This window comes from Canis lupus, chromosome 19 (genome assembly GCF_048164855.1).
Source record: "Canis lupus baileyi chromosome 19, mCanLup2.hap1, whole genome shotgun sequence".
In the NCBI taxonomy this organism is placed as follows: Eukaryota; Metazoa; Chordata; class Mammalia; order Carnivora; family Canidae; genus Canis; species Canis lupus.
Genome location: NC_132856.1, coordinates 32,419,575 through 32,444,040, shown reverse-complemented (window position 1 = coordinate 32,444,040; position 24,466 = coordinate 32,419,575). Strand labels below are relative to the sequence as shown.

Here is a 24,466-nt window from a genome sequence, read left to right as displayed (position 1 = left end):
TGAGGCTGATCAACGGCCATACTCTGAAAAGACTCATGTGGTGTGCTGTTCACCATGAAGATTCCCAAGCCCTGAACACAAAGACTGAGAATAAGAACTGGGAGTGTCAACTTCTTTTTTTGACTAACACCCGAATTAATTTTTATGCAGGTAGTATAAGGACTGCACTTGGAAAAACATAGATTAGACATCTTCAAGTATGTGGACTTGGTCTAAAAGCACAGTTTTCAAAACTGTCATATGTCGAAGTTTTCATATGCATATGTGTGGTTGTTTTTGTTTAGTCATTTTATATTCCACAAGGATTTGAGAGGCCCCCCTCATTCATATTGGGGGAGTTCTGTGATTAGACTGGAAACAGCTGAGAGATGTCCAAGGCAATACAATCTACTAATTCAAACATACAGAATTGTTAAAAAAAAAAATAGTAACTTAGGTTAAATAACAATGCCGGTGGAGATAATAATCACATTCAACAATTTATGTACAAGTCTTATAGAGCAAGAATTACTCCACTGAAGTTAACAAAACCACTAACTTTTTTGGCCAGATAACTGGGACATCAAAAAGGCAGTCACAATTAAAATGAGATAGTCTGGGATGCCTGGATGGCTCAGGGGTTGAGCATCTGCCTTTGGCTCAGGGCATGATCCTGGAGTCCCAGGATTGAGTCCCACATCAGGCTTCCTGCGTGGAGCCTGCTTCTCCCTCTGCCTATGTCTCTGCCTCTCTGTCTTTCTCTCTCTCTCTCTCTCTCTCTCTCTCATGAATAAATAAATAAAATCTTAAAAAAATAAATACAAAATAAAAAATAATAAAATGAGATAGTCTACAGCCATGGTACTCAGCCCTGCTACACTTGGTATTCATTGGATTTTTTTTTACTATGTTTTATTGCTATTTTTAATTGAGATACAGTTCAAATACCATAAAATTATTAAAATTATCCATGTTAAAATTGATTCAGTGGATTTTACAATATTCATAACATTGCAAGAACATCACCACCATCTAATTCCACAACATTTTCATCAACTTAAAAAGAAACCCTTATCCCTTAGCTGTCACTCCCCATGCCCACCTTCTTCCAGCCCCTGGCAACCATCATCTACTTTTGGTCTCAATTCAATTTGCCTGCTTGTATAGGGCATAATTTTAATACCCCATTTGGAATTCTAAAATGAAATTTTGAGATATTACATATATATTCCTATAAATTTTAGATATGTTTAATCTGTACATTGTACTAATCTGTGCATTCCATTTGATATGGTTTTTGCTTTCTCCCACCTTATTAGTGATGCTTCTATAACCATACTTCCAATGGCTGAAAGAATTCCATCAAATGCATAGGACATACAGCATCTAACCAAGTCTGGTGTTGTTAGAATTTACATTTGCATTCTGGATGGATTTTTTTTAAAAAACTAGCAACCAGGTTTAAACGTTGTGCTTCATATTTCAAGAAACAATTTCAGAAAGAAGCTATTCATGTTATACTCTTTTTGGTGTCTGCATGTTTAGAAGCCTGGCAGGGCGGGTGGACAGTGGGGTAGAGAAAAGCCCTGAGTCCCCTCTGTCCCTATTACATCATGTGTCTGGAGCAATCAGGAGGCTAGCTCTTTCATATCACAAAGAATTTGATGGCAGTCCCTATAGGACATTTGTTCCTCAGAAGTACTTCCAAGACATTCTATTTTAAAAGTCTCACAGTAGTTCTGTTAAACATTAAAGCCACATGCAAATTAATATCAAAAAAGAACTGGGGTTTTTTTGGCACTGTTTGGTGCCAAGCATTACCTTAGCCGCTCACAGCTAGTATCTCAAAACCATAAGACCTTATTTTGCTTAGTATGACATTAGCACCCCAGTTCGACTTTCTTCTGATTTCTAGCACTGAAAATAACCTTTTCTATGATTTAGGTGTAGGACCTAACTGCGGAGGAATTTGCATTTGTATGAAGGGCGCAGAAACCCAGCTTCAGAATCAGCCAGGATTTTATTATTTTATTTTATTTTACTAGGAAAGCAGAGAGTATCCTAATAAATCCTCCTTTCCTCTTTTAGCACACTTAAAAACCTATCTTTGAGCTCCACTGACTCCATTAAGTTAGAATTTTAGTATGAAACACAAAGGGAGGAAAAGTGCAGGTATATGGGTGGAGAGAAAAAGAGAGAAGCAGGGTATGGAGCAAGGGGAGAACCATGGGCAACCAACTGGCATAGCCCATTGCCCAAGAACAATGAGGCAGAAACAGAGTGTGTGTAGAACCCAGACACCTCAGCTTCACACACGACCTGCCAATCCACACAGGGCTCAGTGCTCTTCCCTAGACACTACTCTACCCAAACTCCTTTGACTTCAGTTTCTGTTTTCCAACTTCTTTGATTTAGCTTCTGTTTTAGCATTTACACAATAATAATTTTACTACAAAAGGTAAATGTCTTGTAAACTAATGGGAAACATATTGCTTGGCATAGTTTATAATGTCAGGATTTATGGCTCTAACACTGAGGGTCTCCCTGACCTCGGAGATAACATAATGAACCGGCAATGTGCTGCAAATGGCTCAGTGTGATTTTTATTAGTTCTCATAATTGCCCCTTATTAATTTGTATGCACATAATAAGCACTCACCTTCACAGTCTGTCCGGCTTCAGGGCCATCCTAGAAGTAGAAAAAAAGATAGATAAATAACAGAGGTGATAACAGATAGATGGTATCTCCTGCTTATTCAGAAATATCTCTCGTTAATAATTTAGATCCAATTTCATTGTGTGTTAATTTGCAGTATTCTCATGGGGACCATTCACTTCAAATGTGTGGGACCAGACAGTTCTCCATTTCCGCCGGAGAGTGAGTGAGAAGTTATGTATAAAGATGATATAAATTATCCAGTGAACCAACCCTCTTGTTACTTTCCGTGCTCTTTGCTCTTGGGTATGGTTTTAATTGCATTAAAGGAAGGATGGAGATGTTTGAGGAGGTAAATTATCACACCTTTTGGTTATCTTTAAATCCAATGTAGTTTAATTAATATCTGATTACTAGAAGTCTCTGCTAAAAAAAAAAAAAAAAAAAGCCTGCTATAAACATAATCCATTAAGCAGGAATATGAGCTGTCTTTTTATGGGAAGATCACACAAGAGTGGGCCCTCTCCAACTGTCCTGACCTTGGGGGAAAAAAGTAAGAGCATTCATTGTAGCTGATCCTTTTTCCCATCCTCAGCTCTTTAAGAGCCTACAAAACTATTTGTTTAGTTAAAAATGAGCCAACTTGCCCAATCACCATTCACAATACAAAGCAAAAGCAAGTGCTTAGCTGGTGCAAGATACCAAAATGTCTATAACCAAAAACTGCAAAATTGAATTAGAATCTTGCAACTTGGGATCCCTGGGTGGCGCAGCGGTTTGGCGCCTGCCTTTGGCCCAGGGCGCGATCCTGGAGACGCGGGATCAAATCCCACGTCAGGCTCCCGGTGCATGGAGCCTGCTTCTCCCTCTGCCTGTGTCTCTGCCTCTCTCTCTCTCTCTCTCTGTGACTATCATAAATAAATAAAAAAATCTTTAAAAAAAAAAAAAAAAAAAAGAATCTTGCAACTTTCAGCAAATCTTTGTACCTCTGTGACCCAGACTAATGGGTAAGAATGTTTGCTCTGGTGTGGTCAAGATTAAGGAGAACTGTGTATCAGTGGTTTTCAAACTCGAAGTCACAGCCCATTAGTGGGTCATGGAGGCAACTTAATGGATGGTGATCAGCACTAAAAACAAATCAGATAATATAACAAAAACTATTAGAGTGCATCGAAAGGGTAAATGTTGTTTTGTAAAACTGGTGTCCTTTATCTATGTATGTATCCATGGGGACGGAGGTTCATAGGATTGCGGGATAAATATCCTAGTGAGGTTCAAAGCTTTAAAAAAGTTTGAAAACACAGCATACATGAAAGTACTCCATGTGCTATGCACAAGTCAGTTCCTACGTTTATGAAATTTACTTTTTAGTAAATCATGTTAGATAACTAGCACTGGCCATTTCTAGTGAATGTGAGTCTTCTTCTATCATTTCATTTAACACTGACAGATGTCTGCCGTCACTTGCCTTCATTTGGTCTCTCTGAAACATGATTTGTAGCATAAGCTTGATAAACCCACCCTGAGCTTAAATACCTGAATGAAGGTGACTCAGATGCTTTGACATACAACACACACACACACACACACACACACACGCACACACACACACTGTATTTTAAAGGGGAGTTAACTCTCAACATAGACATGGCAGCAAAAAAATTTTAAGAAGCATTTAAGAGCATTTTTAGTCTGAGCCTTTCATAACCTGAAAAGACCAGCCTTCTTTATCTGTTCTCTTTGAAGGTCTATGGTGGGGAGATGAGGAAGGTAGAAGAAGGATTGTAAATATTCTGCATAACTAAAGCACAGAGGGGCGAGGTCTCACATGATGGAATAACCCGATTCCTTACCAAGGGGTTACTGCAGAGTCATTTAATTTCAAGGCCACTAAGGACTTTAATTAGGTATTAATACCCCCTGCTCTTCCCACAGGGTATCTGAAGGGGCATAGGACATGTCATACTGATTTACTCAATTCCCACAGCTGATGACTTACCACAGACCTCCTTCTCCCACACTCTGCTCAACTTCTGCCTAAAGATCTCCACTGAATGGGGGTGTGTGTGTGTGTGTGACTCATTTTCTTCCAGAGAAGCAGACCACACAGAATATTCAGTCAATCCAGCTTCATACCAATCCATTATTGATCACTGGGGCTTAAGTTAAAGAGAAAAGGAACCCTCTGAGGGCAAGGTCCCATCTAACTTGCATTTCTCTATTATTCTAAAGCAGAGCAGGGCTAGGCCCATGCAGTACTCAAAACATATTTACCACACAATAAAAATAACTAGTCTAATCCCAGTTCTAGTAAAAGATCTGGAATGGCTTAATGTCCATGAAATCACTTGTCTATTACTCCCACTTGCTTTGTAAACAACACTGCAGACAGTGCCTCAGCTGACATCCCGCAGTCCACCTTGGGGCCAGTGGACAGTAGGATGGTCCCAGGTTAGTAACACATTTTTCTGCTATTATGTAAGACACAAACAACCACAGCTGCCTTACCAGTGAGATGGCAGCTTAAAAGGGAGTCCAATGCTAAGATGTGAAAAGTTAGAAAAGTAACTTCTGAGCCATCTGTACACTCACCTGCATGGAAAATGTGAGAGAAGTTCCCTGGAAATGCTTCTCCACCACCATCCCAACTCTCTGGGTCGCCTGAAACAAATCTGCCACTTCATCCGGACGCAGGTCTCGGAAACGCTCCACCGGCCGAAGGGGACACACCAGGACATCTGTGGTGAGTTCTGTTAAGGCACACTTTGCTTGCTTTTGGTAGCATTTTTACCAAGAAGTTTATTGCCACAGTACTGAATCCCCTTGGCCCAGCGCCTGAACTCTCAAAGACTAAGGAATAAAAGAACAAATATTTACCAACCACCAAACTCCAAGAAGTTCAAAAAGAGCTTATAAACATGGTTAATTATATTTTGAAGGGGAAACAGTGGTGTACTAGAGAAAATCTTTTAAGAGAAAGGAACATTAATGTTCAGAGAGACTCAAGTGCTGGCTGAAATAATTATGCCAAGAGGCAAAATCTATTCTGGACCATTATCTCCTGACCCCAATTCAAAAGCTCTGTCTTCTCAAGCAGCCAAAGGCACTGGGTTGGAAAAGCAAGCAGAATATCCATGATTAAAATTTTAATTTCAATATCTCTTTAGAGAAATATGTAATGAAAATACAATAGGAGTTGTTTTATTTATATTTAAAAGGAGTATAGACATTCTGAAAATGTACAGTAAACTTCATTTATAATAAGAGATGTACCATGTGGTGAGGCAATTTATGACAAATGTTCTCAAACTGATTATTAAGAATTCAGGAAGCCAGTTGAAGGTAAATCATTAATTTAAGAAAAGAGTGTTTTTTTTTTTTTTAACTTATGCAGACAACACCATCTTAATGTATTCTCTAAGTCAGACGAGTCAACATACTTATGCTATTGGCCCAAACAAACAAGATCTAGGGAAAAATAAAGTAAGTTTGATCATTTGTTGGTGACAAATTAATATTCAATGTTACACCATCAATAACATTTCGGTTGTTTTTATATTTAAATTCCTCATATGTGTGGTTATATGCATACATACATATATATATTATATACATATATATTATACACACATACACAGATATATTAATTTTTGTTTAGTTTTCAGATACTAGCAGGAGAAAGAGTGCTCTAATGCTCTTTTCTGTTTCTTTCTTTTTTCCTTGTTCTTGTGGCTTTAAAAGAGCATGCTTTGCCTAAAGCTAAGCAGCTAAGGGGCATAATAAAACCCCAATTCTACAATTGCTAGTCTCACTAGAATATCAAGCACTGTAGCCCATCATACTGGTAGGAGTCAAAGCCCAAAGGGAAATGCACTAAGCTCAGCTGGGTGGGCCTGATTTCCATAAAAGAAGGGGGGGAAGAAAGGGAAAACTGATTAATTTTGCTCATAATCAGGAAATTCATGTCAATGGTAAACTAGGAAAAGGAGCATTTGTTTAATCTGAGTTCATTTTTCAAGAGAGGAGAAGGGAAGCCTTCACCCACAGGGCATCAGATACTTAAAAAGATAATTATCCTTCTTTGGCAGGGCTGCTTTATTATCATGGGTCAATGAACCGTTTAGAAATGAAGAATTTCCTTTCATTTCCTTTTAGCAGATTGCCAGCCTCCACTCCCACTGAGTTGCCTTTTCTTTGTTAAAAGAGACCTTTTTCCATCATCCTCCTCCCAGCACCTCCCTCTCCTTCCTCCTCCCTACAAACTTCCTTAGGCCTTGACTTCACCAAACCACAGCAAGATGACAACTTTGCAAGCTTCCAACAATACCCATAATTGCTGTGGTGAGCTACATCTAAACAAACTGTCTGAGCAACCAGGTAGGGAAGGAAGGACATTTTACTGAAACAACAGCTAACTGTAAAAATTGTTGGAATGAATCTGAAATTCTTTGTATTTGATGTAACTTTAGGAATATCACTGACATCTGGAGGGTGTTATTTTCCCAATACCATACAAAATATTTTATTATCTGTTCACTTTCCTTGTCTGATGCTAAGGATTGGCTTGATCCAATGTTTAATGAACCAAAACATTTATGGAAGTGAATCAAAATGGCTGAATCTGTCAGCTGTTGTATCCTGTGTACACTCAACCGCAAGGTCATGGATCACACGCATTTATTACTTTAATTGAACGCTAATAATACTAATAACAACATGTCACAAAACAGTTGGACAGGCTAAACACATTCTCATTTAAGTGAATCTTTTTCACCAGCCCATTTAGGCCACATTGCCCTGACATATATAGTCCCTGAAATCTAAACCTTCATTAAGAAAACATCTTATCTGCACGTAACAAACCATGTTCCCATGTGAATGAGAAGATGAAATAGGGTTGACTTCTAAAGGTGCTTAATTGGACAGGTGTTCATGTAGGTAATCATCATCTTCATTCTGTTTAGACCCAGAGGATGGACCAACAAGCATCTCAACCTGGCAGTGGACACACAGGTAGGCTTCCCAGGACTCCAGAGGGAGGTAGGTGGGTCTGGAGTTACACAGCGTGGGGCTCTGGAGCTCCTGGCTACTGTGTGAGTCACTGACCAGACCAACAACAGACTCACTAGTCTCCCCAGGCCATTCTAGATACTAAATGGCATCAGAAAGTCAGGACCAACCCCCATCCCTCAGTTCCTCTGAAACCAGAGCCAGAAAGAGCCTATATGCCCTAACCTCAACACTTCCCCACTACTGCCTACCTACTTCCTGAAGCTTCTCTTCCCCCATCTTCCTCTACACACTGTACATCTGCCACATTTGCCTTCCTTCTGTTCGTCTAACACATTAAACTCCTTCCCAGATTGGGGGGCCTTCATCCCAGCTGTTTGTTCTGCCTAGAATCCAATTCCCCATGATCTTCACATGATTGCTTCTTTCTTATCATTCCAATTCTAATTCCAATACTATTTCCTCAAAGGAGCATTCCAGGACCACCAGTTTAAACTGCTACCCAGTTATTCTCTCTTCTGTCACCTTGTTTTCATCTTGCCATAGGCCTTGCCACCAGCTGGATGTTTTCTTGATTGACTACCTACCTGAATGAGAACATAAGCCCCACAGAGGAAAGACTATTTTGTTTACCACTGTTTCATCCCTCCCAGAACACCAGATTTAATAAGTGTTGCTGCAATGAGCGAATGCTTTATGAACTAGACCCTCTTATTGGCTACCTCTGAGTCCTAAGACCCTGACAAAATGGATACAATGTCCATTTATTTTCAACCATTGACATGAGATTGGGATGGTCTGCAAGATTTTTTTAATTCAAAGAGATTTGTTCTTAATATTTAGCCTAATTAGAACTAATGCTAGATGTGAGCTGGAAAAACATAAACTTATTTTTAATGTAAATTAATTACCACCCAAGCACAAAGGAAATGTAATGATGACGGTAAAGCCCTTGTTAAAAAATCTTTTATTTTTTATTTGTATTTTTTTAAAGATTGTAACTGTTTATTCATGAGAGACAAAAAGAGATAGAGGGGCAGAGACATAGGCAGAGGAAGAAGCAGGCTCCATGCAGGGAGCCCCATGTGGTACTTGATCTTGGGTCTCCAGAATCATGCCCTGAGCCGAAGGCAGACGCTTAACCACTGAGCCACCCAGGCGTCCCCAAAATCTTTTCATTATTAAAAAATATGTAAACAAGTGGTTTCTAAATTATTCAGAGTCTCAGATAAATTATACCTATAAAAATGCTGCTTTATATTTAGGAATTGTAATTCATTTGTTCACTCTGTGAACAGTGAGCACTGAATAGGTATAGACACTGTGCCAGGCTCTGGGAAGAGCAGAGGAGAACAGGAAGTTGCCTCCAGTTCAGGAGATGGGCATGGAAACAGATAAGTACAATACTATGGGAATTTCAGATGTAGGATTAGAAGATACAGAGACAGAGGGAAGCACCCAATGCAGCAGAACCTGGGACATCTTAGTAAGGCAAGTGTTCTAGGGCAACTGTGGGTGATTGAGTTTGTCTGAATATCCCATGCTCCCCAAAATAGAAGCAGATTCGTAAAGGATTTAAAGCAGGTCAGCAAACGTTTTCTGCAATAGGCCAGATGGTAAAATTTTGTTTGGTGGGCTATATCCCTAGGCAGCTATAGACAAGACAAACAATAGTAGGCATGGCTATGTCCCGGTAAACCTTTATTTACAAAAAGAAGAGGCCAACCAGATTTCGCCCATGGATCTAATAATGTCAACCCAAGGTTTAAAGGAATCACATTAGCAAGAGGGAACTAAAAGAAGTTAGAACTATTTGGGGGCCCATTCTTTTCCTAAGTTTGAATAACACAATAGTGTTATTTACGTAGCATACTGGACAAACATCATTATGGTACCTTAAAAATGATCACTTTCCAAGGAAAAACACCTAAGCATTATAGAGAAATTTCATGAATTTGTGTAGCACTTTTGATGCTTTTAAAGACTAATCACAATCAGAAAATCTGTTACGGTGATGATATCATCTAGATAAATCATGAGTGTTACTCCCCAATGCAATTAAAGGAGTTTCTGCCATCTTTAATAGGAAGAACAAAGCATATGATCTACAAACATATGAGAGCACCAGAACAGTATGTTATTCATAAATTCATTTGAAAATAAAAGCATTTTCTCAAAATAAGTGCATAAGCCTTGGAAGAAAACACCATATTGCGTAAAGATGATGGGTATCATGCACTACATGCTTCTCATAGACAAGCAACTGAGGGAAAGTAAATTAATTTTGAAGAACAGCAGACAGCTCTTGTAATTCTACTGCAACTGTTTGTATGCCAGTAGTTTTAAGGTAATATCACAGATGCCGTATAATTTAATTTAGAGATTCTTAGTCACTGTAAAGGGAAAATCCTGTATTATACATAGGCTATTAGAACACACATTCTTTTGAGTCCTCTTTGCTTGGGATTAACACCCCTGAAGAGACTTTTTAGCCAACATGCATGATAACCCTCATCATGCAGAAGTTAATCTGCATAATTAAATTTAATATATGTTTCTCCAAGACTCATCATGGGTGAAAACCTATGAAAGAGAGTATCAAATGGGATCTGGTGTCTCTCTATAATCTAAAATAGAGAAGTCCATTTAGTGATAATATTCTTTTTTTTAAGAAGAGAAGGGAATAGTTAACAGTTTAGTTCCTGTGGTCCACAAAGAGATTCCTCATAGCAGAGGCAAATCAAAGAAGGCTTCCCAGTGGAAATGACACTTAAAGTGAATTTTACAAATTGGGGAGTAATTTAACCAGTGGATCGGCTGTGAACCCACTCATCCATCCATCCCACCACTACAGCCTCCTCTCAGTCCAGGGTTTGTGCTAGTATTTAGGGTGCCAAGATGAACACAGCAGAGTAACTGACCTTGAAGGGTGCAACTCTGATGTCCCAAACTGTCTTGCAGTATAAACAGATCATCACAACAGAGAGAGATGAAGACTATTGATAGAAATCAGTACAGAATGTTGTGGAAGCACAGAGGGGCAAAATCTAACTCTGCCTAGGGGTGTGAGATAAACTTTTCAGTATGGTCTTGCATTTCAATTTTCTAAAATCAGAAACTATTTCTCCAAATTTGGACCAAGATCTGTCCTTGAAAATGTCCTAGCAACTTATGGTTCGCTTTAAAGAAAGTTGTCAGACATTCCTTCTTTGGACACAATCGCTGTTTCATTTATATATGTACTCTCTTTTACTTAGTCTTTCCAACAAACCCAGAAAGAGCTATTACAATTCCTATTTTGCAGATGAGGAAATTATAGCTTATAGGAAATAAGAAACTTGTGCAAGACAGCACTCTCAACTTGAGATTAAAGCTAGATTTCTGCCCAAGCCTGTCTGATTCCAAGGTTCATGTTATTAACCATAGTGCTATGACATTGTACCTTTTGTACTTTTGTACTTTTAGGACTCAGTGTCTGCCTGGCCTCTTATTAAAAGCGTGCCCTGAATTCCCAGAGTCTGTTTGGGGAAAAGAGCCACGCGTTTCATGAAACACAAAGATATTGTGCAAAACTGCTGATGGCTGAGACACACGTAGCCTGGGACGAAGAAAACAGAGGAGACACACAACCCCATCATGGGAGGAAGCCTCAGTACTGGGCAAGGGAAGTAATAGTAAGTATGCCCTCATCCTAACAGAGAACTGTGACTAAGGACACCAAGAATGAGAGAACCTCCTTGTACCAGGGGTTCAGCGGGAGGAAGAATGGAGGGATATGGAGCCTATATTTTGGTCCTTTCCTTTCTGCCCTCCTTCTTTCCCTCCCTCCTGCCATTCATTCATTCATTCATTCATTCTAACTAACGTACAGTTGATTCAGATTACATTAGTTCCAGGTGTACAACACAATGATTTCCCAAGTTTACACTTAGATATGCTCACCACAGATGTAGCTACTACCTGGCCCTTTTCCATTTTTGAGGCTGGCTTGCGTCAACGTACCTTTGGCTCCCCTGGGCTGGCAGATTCTGGAGGAAGCTTCACTACAACAGTCAATATCAATGGGCTAGGCAGACAGACACACTGAAAAATCCCACGGCCTGTTGGACAGTGAATGGGAATCGCTGACTCTTTCACACTGTTATTTATATGACCAGGGACCACCAGAAATTTGGTAATGCCTTTCCTTTCTCTCTTCCTTTCCACTCACCACAAGCCCAGGAGTGCCTGTCTCTGTCCTTTGGATGTAAACACTTGGGGTGTTTTTACCACACTGAAGCGATGATGACACAGCATGCCAGGTCCTGTGCCGAACTCCTGGTGGCACACAACTAACCCAGAACACACACAACGAAAGAAAGAAATCTAGTGGGAACTTGTACTAATCAAGTACCTGAGGTTGGTGCGGTAGATTATTTACAAATATTACCACTAAAGTCCCTCCTATCCCACTTGCCCCTTTGCAAAGTGACTTTGTTTCTCTTCTCATCAAAAGTGGAAGTCTGTTTCCTCTCCCCTTGAATTTTGGCTGGCCTTGTGACTTGCTTTGATCAGTGGAATGTGACAGAAGCTTCACTGTGTGACTTTCTAGGGTCAGGCCTTAACAGACTTGACAACTTCTGGGTTTTGTCCTCTTGGAACAGAGACTAAAATGCTGTGAAAAGCCCAGGTGGCCTGCTAGGGAATAAGAACCACATGGAAGAGAACTCAGGTACCTAGCTAAGAGACATAACCAACTGTTAGAACTTTTCCAGTCATAGGAGACCTACTGACTGACTTCCAACTTCTCTATCAGCTGTCTACTTCTGCATTATGACAACAAACACACACACAGGTTTAAAATAGCACTACTTTGTTTTCTTATCCTGATTCTGTGGGAGGTTTTTGTGCTTGTCTCACTCATGCAACTGTTTGCAGTTGGCATGTAGGCTTGGGGCCGGGCTCAGCTGGGTCCTCTGGGGCCCCTCACTCCACATGCCCTTTCATCCCAATCCAGAGGCAGAAATTCTAACAACTCTGAAGGCTTAAATTCTCCTACCTTCTATTGGTCAAAGGAAATGACAGGCCAGCCCAGGTTGAAAGTAGATAAATAAATTTTATCTCCTGATGGGGGAGCAGAAAGACCACACTGAAAAGAGGTAGGAGCAGTAGAAGTCCTAGTGCATTGGGGGAGGGAGGGTCATCACCATAATAATCGACCACAGATAGTAACTGAAAAGAAGTCCTGGAGATTTTATAAAAATGACCGGGTGCCCAAAGTATCTTAGACATCCTACTGAATAGATACTACCATGGCATTTTTGCAGCCGGGACAGGTCTAAAATATTAACCTTCAATTATTATTACAGCAATATCTTCCCTGTTGGATGGGGAAAAAACGGGGAAACAGAGTGTTTAATTGATATGCTCAAAGCCACACTGATGCACAATTGGAATTGAAACTTTGCTGTCTGACTTCCCAAACTAAAGCTCCTTCCATTACACACAAGATGACAAAACGTTGCACCTCTGCCACTACGTTCCAGTGCTAAGCTCACGGCAGACGTCAATAATCAGCCACATAATTCTCTCCTTGAACCACAGAGACTCAGATTCCTTCTCAAGCCTGCCTTCTGAGCAGTCATCACCAATCAGAGTAGGCATGTAACAAGAGATGCAGGGGTCATTTCTGTGGCCTCTTCTCCTTCCTCAAGAACCACAAAAATATCTGCAGATGCCTGGCAGAGTCACAAACAAAGAGAAATGCTGCAAAAGTGAGAATCTGCCCAGCTACATCAAATGTTCATTATGTTGCTACATTTTTATTCAAAATAAATTTGATAAGTTTAAAATTTGCTCATCGTGGATAATAACTGATGATCTAAAAAATAATTTTATGTGCATTTCTATAACAAATATGAAATGTTTAAATATAGAGTCATGACAGAGAAATGGAAATGTACTGATTCAGATGATTAATTAAAGAAGACAGCAGAACATTATTCTCGGAGTTGTTCAGACTTGCTCCCATTTATTTTTCTATATCTGATCTATTCTAGGGATTCAGAATATAAAAGTCACTAAAATAAATCAAACCATCAAAATATCATTGATTCTGATGAGGCTGATTAGCATGTGCATATATGAATATGGAGGAAGTCAGTATCAAATAATATGACGAAGAATTAGTCATTCTTTGGAACTAATAAAAAAGTAGAGTGCCTATTCATCTCTACTGCAGATTAGTATGTAGTTCAATGACAAGCAAGGAATTTCCCAGTTTGCACGGTAGACTTCTGGAGACCCTGTGTAATGAGTTATTTGTTCTAACAAATAATCCTAGCCCTTGCAAATGTTTAAAATAATTCATAATGTCACTTCAAAAAACAACAGAACAGGATGGACTGTGAGGTATTTTTTAAGAGGAGATTCAATTTATTTGATTTAAATACCACAGTTACAGAGCTTTGAATCAAAGTAGGTGACATCTCAAAAAGTAATCTACTCTTCATAATGTAAGCACTCATGTGACTTTTCTTATCAGAAAGGTAGAAATATTATCCTCCAAATTAAGCTATACAATTCTAAAGGAGAAACTTGCCAGTTTGGGCCACATCTTTCTTCACTGGATGTTAACATATCCACTATATAGTAACCCAAAGAAAACATCATAGGATAGTCATCAACAACGAGCATAAATGGCATGAATATATTTTGAAGCAAATTTGATTTCCAGAATATAATAAATTCCAGGTGATTAAGATAATGACAGTGGTCTGCTCATTCCTGGATTTCAGGACAAATATCTCTTAAATATCCATGAGAATTCTCATGTTTTGATCTGGACCATGCTCTGGGCCAAGCATACAGCGACAGTGAATCTTTAGTCATCTGGAGGAAGGGAAGTCAGGTATCCTTCACTAAGTAGATCTGCCCTGAGCCATCCTCCAATCTCCTATACCAGTCTGGATGCTGAAAGGTAAGAAACACATTCAAAGGGAGAAGTGAACATGTGGCCTTCAAAGAAAGTAAAATCAAATAGGAGCCTGCAGCTTGACAGCAATGTGGTACAGACTCCTTGGTTCAAATTTCACACATAATTCTGTATATTTTTCAAGGCAAAGGAATGTTATTGATTATCCTAAGAAAATCAGAATGGGAAAAGTTTATGCTTATATTAAATTAAATATGTGGGGCAAAGTAAATAATATCAGAAGGAGAAGAAAAGAACATACAACATTTTTTTTGCTGCCTACTATGTTCTAGTGATAATCAGTGACCTTTTGAGATAGATAATATCACCTCCATTTTTGCAGATTCAGAAATTCCAGCCAACAAAGTGAAATGACACACCCAAAGTAACACAATTATAAAGTGAAAATCTTGGCTAAGGCCATGTGGTAAAATCATCTATGCTGTTTCAATGCCTCCAAAGTCATGAAAGTCTTCATGTGTCTATTGCAGTGTGCACTACAGTGGTTCACCAGAACACTGGTTTTATGAGATGTTATCACACATTATACAGGGGAAAAAATGTATGGTCAAAGTCAATTAAAAAGCACTGGATTAAATGAAGTAAAACAGTTTTCTTTACAGCAGTACACATGAGGATATTTAATGGGCTAATGTGCATTCTGACTTCTCAAAAAGTAGAGATACCATGCAGCATTTCTCTTATTTGCTTAAAATAAAATTATTACTATTACTATTACTATTACTATTACTATTACTACTACTACTACTACTACTACTACTACTACTACTACTACTAGTTTATAGAACATTGCATAGGACAAATGTTCCAGGGGATGTTCTTTGGGAATCCTGACCATCATTTACCTCAACACAGAGGTGCCTGCTAAAGATTGCTATTTTTTTTTAAGATTTTACTTATTTATTCATGAGAGACACAGAGAGAGGCAGAAGGAGAACCAGGCTTCCTGCAGGGAGTCCAATGCAAGATTCCATCCCAGGACCCCAGGATCATGACCTGAGCCAAAGGCAAATATGCAACCATTGTGCCACCCAGGTGCCCCAAGACTGCTATTTTTAAACAACAAAAAAATAACATCCTGTTAATTCACATGGGCAAAGCAAGAGGGCATTCTGCTAAATGAAATATGCTGACAAGTTGAGCATTAAAATATATCTAATGGACTATGAAGGTCACTACTGTTGTTAACCAACTATTTCAGGTTCTTTCCATAACCAGGCACAAGATAGGATTATACTTCCTGGATCCTTGTGGTTTAGATGAAGCTGAAGCTGAATTCTGGCCAAAGAACTGTGAGCAGAAGTATATATGTCACTTATGGACTAGAGCCCTTAACTGCAGTGTGAGACCCCAAAGCTGTCCTTCCTTTTCCATGGCAACCAGAAACTTCCGTTGTGCAGTCAGACTGGACTGGCCTTACAGGTCAGCAGGGGGCTCTGTTCATCATGTGTTCTCAGTGACTAGAGCAAGTCTGCCAAATAGGTTTCATCTCTTTTGCTAGCTCTCAACTAACCTGTAGTAGCTGCTTCGAGCGATATTTTGAAGAGGATTCTAAAGCCTTGATAGGAATCAGGAGGAAAGAATGGAGAGATTTGTTAGTCTTGGCTACCACAAGGGAGGGAAGAATATCACTGTGCATAATCAAGTGTCTGCCATTCTTCGATTAGGAAGCAATACAATTTTTTCCCCAAGGCTCACTTCCTCCCTTTCTCACTGATAAGGAATACCTTTCTAGGCATTGCAATGTCTCTGAGTAACAATTATGAAAATCCGGTATTATTGGTATTGTCCTGGAGACACACAGAAGAATATGGGGTTTAAATAATTCTAGTTCGGAGAATATTGAAAAAAGAGTCACTGTCACTCAGAAATACCTGTCCATAATGTGCCAACATGCAAGTGGGAATACACCAAGATGAGAATGTTGTAAAAACCTAACTCTTAGGTGTTAAGAGCTGGAAGAGTATTGCAGAGAAGAATAAAGTACACTTGTCAGAGGAAGGATATATTTAAGGATCATCCTCAATGAATAGTTTTTTAAACTTCATATATACTCTGTGATGAGAATCACTTCAAAAACTCAGTGAAAAACTTTTTAATTCTAGTATAGATCAGGAAATAATGCTAAAGATCTATAATTCATAGGAGATCTGCTGGAAAACCACAGGCAAGATAAGTAATTTCATAGCACTTGACCATGTACACTTCTATTTTACCAGCATGTGAATGAGCACAGAGCACCTGGAGTGTCTACTTCTACATGATGGCCAGACTGGGATCCAAACTCTCATACAGTGAGGGTCCTTCCAATACTAGTTCTGCTAGGTCCTGAAAAGCATGGACTCCAACTTCTGGTTTGTTAATGCCGCTCAAGAGCTACTGAAAAGTCTAACTTCCAACAGATCTCCAATACAGTTGGATAAGCCAATGAAGCCACCCACCCATCACAGTTCAGATACTATGGAAGGTGAAAAACAACCAAAATATAAATATGGTACAGCAGAGACTCTTTAACAGGACAAAAGAAATAGGAAAGGGACACTTCTCTGCTTCCATTTTCTGCCTCCTCCTCAAGAAGGGGGAAAACATCTAAAGGAAATATTCCAAAGGGAAAGCATTCTTAGAAGATCGGAAATGTTCCCTAGTAAACAGGCTCAACTGACATTCCTGGTGACACACATAATATAATGCAGAATAGGACTTCAGTAAATATTTGGTGAAAGAGAAAGTGACATGCGAACTCACTCATTGCTTAATCTGGGAAACAATTCTTTCATATAAGTAATTCTTCAAAATGTTTCAGAAATTGTTTCTGAGACCACTGAACAAGACCAGACTCAACTAACTTATATGAGAATAATTAAAGGAAATGCGCTTACTACTTAGGAAAAAAATGCTTAGTTCTGAATTCTTAATCAAAAGGAGACCCAGCTAAAGGCATAGAAAAACTAAACATAAGATACCCTTCCCTTCACACATCAAAGGCAGTGCTTGCATTTTAAATGGGAAACTTGTAGTCCATTAACTCATTGGAGCTTGGAAAGATCTGAGAATAAATTGTTCTACATTCTTTTAAAAAACAATGATGAGATCTTTTTTGCAACAAATACGAATGTTGATAGAAAAAAATTCCTTATTTCAAAAACAGAGAGCCATAATTATATTAATAGGGCATTCTCAGAATGTGAATTAACCTTCCCCCCCCGCCCTAAAATGAATAAATAAATAGATTCAGCCCTCCCTAAGTTAGCAATCTGAAAGAGATGTGAGAATATTTCATGTTGAAAGGTATACAAGTGTTTAATGAATAAATTTCTATGTGAATTACAGAAGGAAGGCCATAAAGCCACATTTTGGAGGAAAGAGTAGAACCAAAACACTTTTTAGGGCTTTATATGTTTTTCATTTATTCATTAAGTATATATTCATTAAGATAACTAAGACTCTAATACTATAATTAAAACACTGGAATTAAAATAAAAAATGTAATTTTAAAAAAGCCTCCTACATGATAGGTATTATGTAAGATGCTGAAGACACAGCACACACCAGCCATATGCATCACATCTCTTCTCGTCCAAAAGTGTACATTCTAGAGGGTGAAAAGGTAGGAGACAGATAAAAACATGGTCTATTGTGAAAGAGACAAGGGTTGAGATAAGAAAGCAAAGATGCAATGGTACAAGGGGAAGGACATACCAAGCCAGCACTGCTATGTTGGGAATAAACTTGGCCTGTTGATCTGGAGTGTCAGGAAAGAGTCCTAGCTCTCCATAGCTTTGGGTGGCAGCATGGATTGATTCTATGTGTCTGAACCATCTCAGACAGTGGGTAATAGAGATTTATGACAGAATCTAAGTTCCTTTTTTGAAAAATCACTGTAAATGTTGTATAAAAAAAAAAAAAGATTCAATCAAAGCAAGGATAAAAGCTGAAGGCCATTGGGGATGGCTTTACCAGACAACAGCTGAGAGATTCCAAATAGGCCTGAACTATGGTGGTGACGGTGTAGATACAGAAAATCTAAGATATATTTCTGAGGCAGGAGCAACAGCACTTACTGATGGGGGGCTTGAAAGGTGGGGGGCTTCTGGCCTGAGGAGGTAGGTGGAGAGTGGTGTAATTTAGGAGATATGGTGACTGAGTAGGGGAGGGCAGTGTCATGAGGCTATTTAGAGACCCTTCTTTCTTGAATTTACAGATTTCCCAAAACCAACCATCCTGAGAGTATAGACGGACTCCAGGCTTCTATGAATCTCCTGAAAATGTTGGCAAGATGGGATGGACATGCATGTGAGTCTGTGTGTGTGCTCATGCATGCACGTGTACATGTGTGTGCATTATTCTCCTGTGGTCTTAAGTTTGCCAAAAAATTCTTAGTCGCCTGACTACAACTACAATCAGAATCATCGATTTGAATAAGAAAATTATTCGGAATTAGTTCCCAAGAGAATGATTAAAAATAGGCTCACACTTCTACTCGTTATAGCTTAGAATCTAACAGACCTGATATAGGAAAGACAGTGCTCAAAGCTGATGGCCAAGAAAGAATTCTTGAGACATCTTTGGTGAAATAAGGTGGTTTTATTAAAGTACGGGGACAGGACCCATGGGCAGAAAGAGCTGCACTCGGGTCATGAGGAGTGGTGCATTATAGACTTTCAAGTTGAGAAGTGATTAGGAATAGTGTAAGTCTCTAAGAAATTCTGGAAGCACGGTTTCCAGGACAGAGAGAGGGCTACTAGCTATTGCTGGAAAAGGTCTACCATCCAATAAAACCTGAGTCATGAGGCCCTTCAGATGTATATCAGTGGGTTATATGCTTGGGTCATGATTGCCAACATGTATCTTGGGGATGTTTAGAAATAAAGGAAGTTTCCAAAGGAATTTTTATATATTAAAGTAGACTTCCAGGGTCTTGGGGGCCAGATTAAGATTGCCATTTGCCCTTAGCCAAGTATTAACATCGAGGCAGCTGAGTTTCTAGAGGAATGTCACTCTGCCTGCTTCAAGGACTTGTCGGTGAGCTATAGGTAGTAAGGAAATTTAATTTTTCTTTTGCCTTTGTTTCTCACATCAGATCCACTCCTGAAAAGTGAAAAAAAAAAAAAAAAGTTTATTTTGTGTCTAAGCAATGTGTTCATAAGGATGAACCCTTCACAAAAGACAAACTAAAGATTTTTTTCTAAATGGAATAACATTAAAATCATTTTAATCTGATTCAGCAGTGAACAATTTAAGACGTGTCTCTTCCAACAAAAGACAGCTGGACACATAAAGATGATTGTGTGATCCATTCAAAATTAAAGAATAGGCTAAATCATTTACAACAATAAAAATGCAAAAAATCCTGCCAGAAAAAAAAAAAAAAAGGCATGAAAACTCTAAGTAGCAAGTGATTTCTAAATGTTTCCAAAACAGGAAGCAAAAGACATTTTAATGTCACTCTGGTAGCTTCCAGAATAGAATAAGTTAATCAGGCAGCCTCTAAAAACAAAGAGGCAATTCATTAAAAACAAATAAATTTTTAAAAATTTTCAGCAAGAAGCGTCAAGAAAGCAGGCTCAAAATTTTCAAGATAGTGATTTGTATGCAAATATAGCTCAGCATTTATCACTAAAACTTCCAAAGCCTGTAAAGGGAAAAGTTTGTTCTTTCCATCTGCTTAAACTCTTCTCCTTATCAAGTCAACTGCTAATGACAAAGAAGGTTTGACATCTTTAAGGTTATAATAGGAGAAATACCTTCAAACATACAGTGTTTCAAACCACAAACTCCTAAGCCACTGTTTCTTCCTCAAATCTCTTAGCCCTAGTGTCTTTGTTAACGCTAGGTTAATATTTCTACTTACTTCATTGGTGTGTTACAAGGTTTTGTTTTTTGTTTCTTTTTTTTAATAAGATATTTTTAATAGCATATTTCATACCATAAAGTGAAGGATACTAAACATATGGTTGCTTAAAAAAAAATCAATAGAAATTAATTCCTTCAAGGCTTCCCTCTATGCAGCATGCCCCTCTTTGCCACCGTAATGTGGAACAGGATTTGGATATTGTTCACCAATACCAGCATTATTATCATTTAGAACTCAGAATTCCACTCACCTACTCACCTCTCTTATTTCATATTCTCTCTGTATTTTTCTTGTCCATCATAATCTAGCATCACTGGAGCCAGGTGCTAGGGATATGTTATCTGGCTATAATTTCATCTTTCACTCCAGTTTGAAATGTATGAATTTTTCAAAACATAATTGTTAACAATAAACAACCTCAAAATACAAAAACAAACACTGAACACATTTAAAACATCCAAGTACATTCAGGATTTGCAACATTTTTCCAGGCTTTCCCTTTCAATCTTCAGTTTAGTCAGCACAGCACATGATACATTTGCCTAATGTTTAAATTAGAAGACCCAACAATTTCAAAAGGATCTATGAAAATACCACTTGAACCCAAGATTTCAATGTATTTGAATTTCATTTTGTATATAACTGAAAAAAAAATATTTAAGCATGCCAAGGAAAGCAAAAGTTGTGGAAACAGATGCTCTGGCAATTCCATAACAATTTTATATTTACATGTCATCACTCCTCCTATAGGATCTTAAAAATCACTCCATTTTCTTATATGTCCAGATATTTAAAAACATGTTTTTGCTATCTGACGATCTTCTGGCATGGGGAATCAAACGTTGGCCCCAATACCTTTCATTACCAATATCACTATCATCACCACCATCTTTGTCATCATTACTTTTAAGAGAAGTAGAGATCGTTTGACTCACCATAATTATTGCCATCATTACTTTTAAGAAAAGTAGAAATCGTTTGAATCACCATACTTATTGCTAAAATATTATCTCAAATTTCTTATTAATAACAAAATATTTTTCCAGGAGGCTGTAACTTCAAATACTAAGCCAGAGAGATTCCATCATCATTAATGTTTCCATATGGAGAAAAAAAACCAAAACAACACAAAGAAACAAGACTCTCCTTGAAAACAAAACAAACAAAAAAAAACCCTCTTACTTAGATTATTTTTGGTCCAGCTTAATCTATGAAAAAGGGAGGAAAAAAAAACCTCAAGTTGAGAAGGATTAGTATTATGGATTTTTAATATTTTGATTCCCTATATCCATAATCTAGGGATCTATTATGGATATAATATAAAAGAATGCCTCTAGGGCAGTGTTATCTAGTAGGACTTCTGTGATGATGGGAAGTTTCTATATCCTGCACTAGTAAAGTAGCCACTAGCCCCATGTGGCTACTAAGCACTTGAAATGTGGCTTGTGGGACAGAAGGATTAGATTTTAATTACACTTAATTTTAAATAATTTTAAAATTAACAACTAAACATCAACTTTATATTTTTATTGAAATAGCCATTTGTAACTGGTAGTCATGAGGAGCTAGTTGCTTCTGCACTGGACATCCCAGCAGTAGAAACCACAAGTACATAACAACAGAGAGTAGTAAGAATTGAGGCAAACAGGAAAGGTGGGCAGACACACTTTAATTGTTTCTTTTTATCAAGAGAAACTGGAAATTGAAAGCTACATATGTAATCCTATATTTAACTTCCAGCAACTACACGCAGCCCTCACTTGCTATGGATCCAACGCTCAAAAATCTCAATGACCACAGTCCAGTTAAATAATCCAAGTTCCCCCAACAACATACATTTAAAAGTCAGCCACCATGGTTTGTTAGCTAGGAGGCAATGCATAAAGTACAAATCCATTACCAAGTCTTCAGTCCACAGATCACCATGTGGATAACAGATGTGCATCCTGATCAGTGACCAACCGTAGCGCTTCCTTCAAAGTCTATCAGGGACGGGTCACCGTGCATCTGTCATTTAGTCACACGGAGCCAGAAGAGGAGGCCGTGGTGCTGCCTCTCCATCTTCCACTGATGAAACCCTGGTGACGTTTTACAAAAAAATGGACACTCAGAGGAGGGAACTGGCCAAGAAACGTGGAAGTGCAGCAGATAAATAAAAAGTGATAATGCCGGAGGCGAATTGTGAATCCAACAGAAAGGAAGTTACAGAAGGAATAGCTGACTGTGGGGATGTTGACCGACACGCAGCCAGAGGAATTTAGCTCCTGCAGACGTATTGATATAAATGGAGGAAGCGGTCATGATGAAAAGAAGGAAGATGTCCCAGAGGAAGTGATGCCAGCAAAACACTTGACATTGAAACACACACACACACTCACACATACACACACAAATTCATATTTCACCACACTGAAAGCACAAAGGATAAAATGTTGGAAACTGATCCAAACTTAAGACAGGAGTGTGACAATTTGCCAAGGCAAAGAAAAAATGCTCCATCTGTATTATAAGTTTTACAAGCAGAAAAAGTGGGTGAGCGCTGTTCAAGCTACTCTTGATATTTTCCAAAGGGGGGAAAAAAACACTTTAATTCTTAGTATTTCCAGTGTTTTAAATTACCAGCGCATTTAATAAGTCTTACTCCTACTTTTTTCAAATTCCCCTATATAGTTTTAACACACAATTAGAAGTCTAAGTGTTTTGACAACATTTTCAAAGGTCATAGAGCAATCATAAATTCCCCCATTGATTATTAAGACCATTTTGCACGGTTTCAGTTTTTCTGGTCATTTTTTAGTCCTAAAGTGCTACAAGCAATAAATACTTCAAATTCGTGAAAAGTACAGTGTAGAGCAAATAAGAGGTATGGCTAATGGGCTATATATTTAAAACTCATGCCAGGAACTAGTGTCATACTTGATGTGCATCTCAGTAATAGCAGGATAGAGTGGGCTGAAGAAATTCAATGGCTGTAAATGACTCTAAAAAGATGTATTTATCCAATACTTGACCAGGAAGGGTAAACCCATTATCACGTGCTCCTGAATTCTAACAGACTGTCTGGCAAAAATAAAGTTGACAATTTTTTTTTTCCTCCAAATACCTAGAGAACTGCAAGTTATCAAACCTCCTAACCTCTCACTGCATCACTGAATCTGGCTGTTGAGCATTAAAGTTTTTCCATCAAATGTTCTCTTATACCTAATAATACTAGGGGAGGCAAATTACATAATAAATAACATCAACACCATGCATGTCCCCTATTTCATATGGATGATGAACAATAAGCAACATTCCTGCCAAATCCTTGTTTTGAGACAACAAAGAGGATAGAAATATATTTGTCCTTCCCCCTACAATGCTCTGCAATAGACCTTTCCTACAGCACATACCTTGCTACTAGTCCAAAACTCTTTAAAACAGAAGTATCAACCCTCATTCATCCTTCCATCTAAAGGCCAATACCTGGAGCCTTGGTGAGGGAGTCAGTTCAGATGTCACCTTCTAGTGGACAAGTCCCCTAGATCTAGTCGATCTAGATCCACTAGGAGTGGATGTCTACTCCATCTAAAGCAACCTTTTTGGGCACCTGGGTGGCTCAGTGGTTGAGCATCTGCCTTTAGCTCAGGTTGTGATCCCGGGGTCCTGGGATCGAGTCTCTCACTAGGCTTCCCGCAGGGAGCCTGCTTCTCCCTCTGCTTATGTCTCTGCCTCGCTCTCTGTGTCTCTCATGAATAAATAAAATCTTAAAAAAAAAATAAATAAAGCGACCTTTCTTCCATAACTCTTCATATCCTAGTATCTCACAGAACCTGAATTGATTTCTGAACTATAGTTTTCATTTAAGTTGACTTATTTCCTAACTAGAAGGTAAACTGAACTGAGAGCCAGAGTCAGGAGGGTCTGGTGTTCAGCTGTGTCCTGATGCCCAGTACAGTTCCTGGACATAAACACCGCACAAGTGGTGGGTGGGTGTTTTGAAACAACGCATGTG

At 38.6% G+C, this 24,466-nt stretch overlaps 1 protein-coding gene across 22 annotated transcripts in view; it reads right to left on the bottom strand.

The window, feature by feature from the left end:
- The window catches only part of FHIT (fragile histidine triad diadenosine triphosphatase), a 1,386,045-nt gene that overhangs the window by 265,031 nt on the left and 1,096,548 nt on the right, over positions 1–24,466 (bottom strand). For 19 of the 22 annotated variants that reach the window (XM_072785574.1, XM_072785573.1, XM_072785575.1 and 16 more), the window contains 2 exons: positions 5,228–5,373; positions 2,639–2,668 (listed from right to left, as the gene is read on the bottom strand). In XM_072785574.1, the coding sequence (XP_072641675.1) occupies positions 2,639–2,668; positions 5,228–5,373 (176 nt within the window). Of the gene's footprint in view, positions 1–2,638; positions 2,669–5,227; positions 5,486–6,694; positions 6,865–7,896; positions 8,060–24,466 lie in introns of those variants that run through there. The other 3 variants (XM_072785591.1, XM_072785589.1, XM_072785588.1) reach the window with 3 other exon arrangements.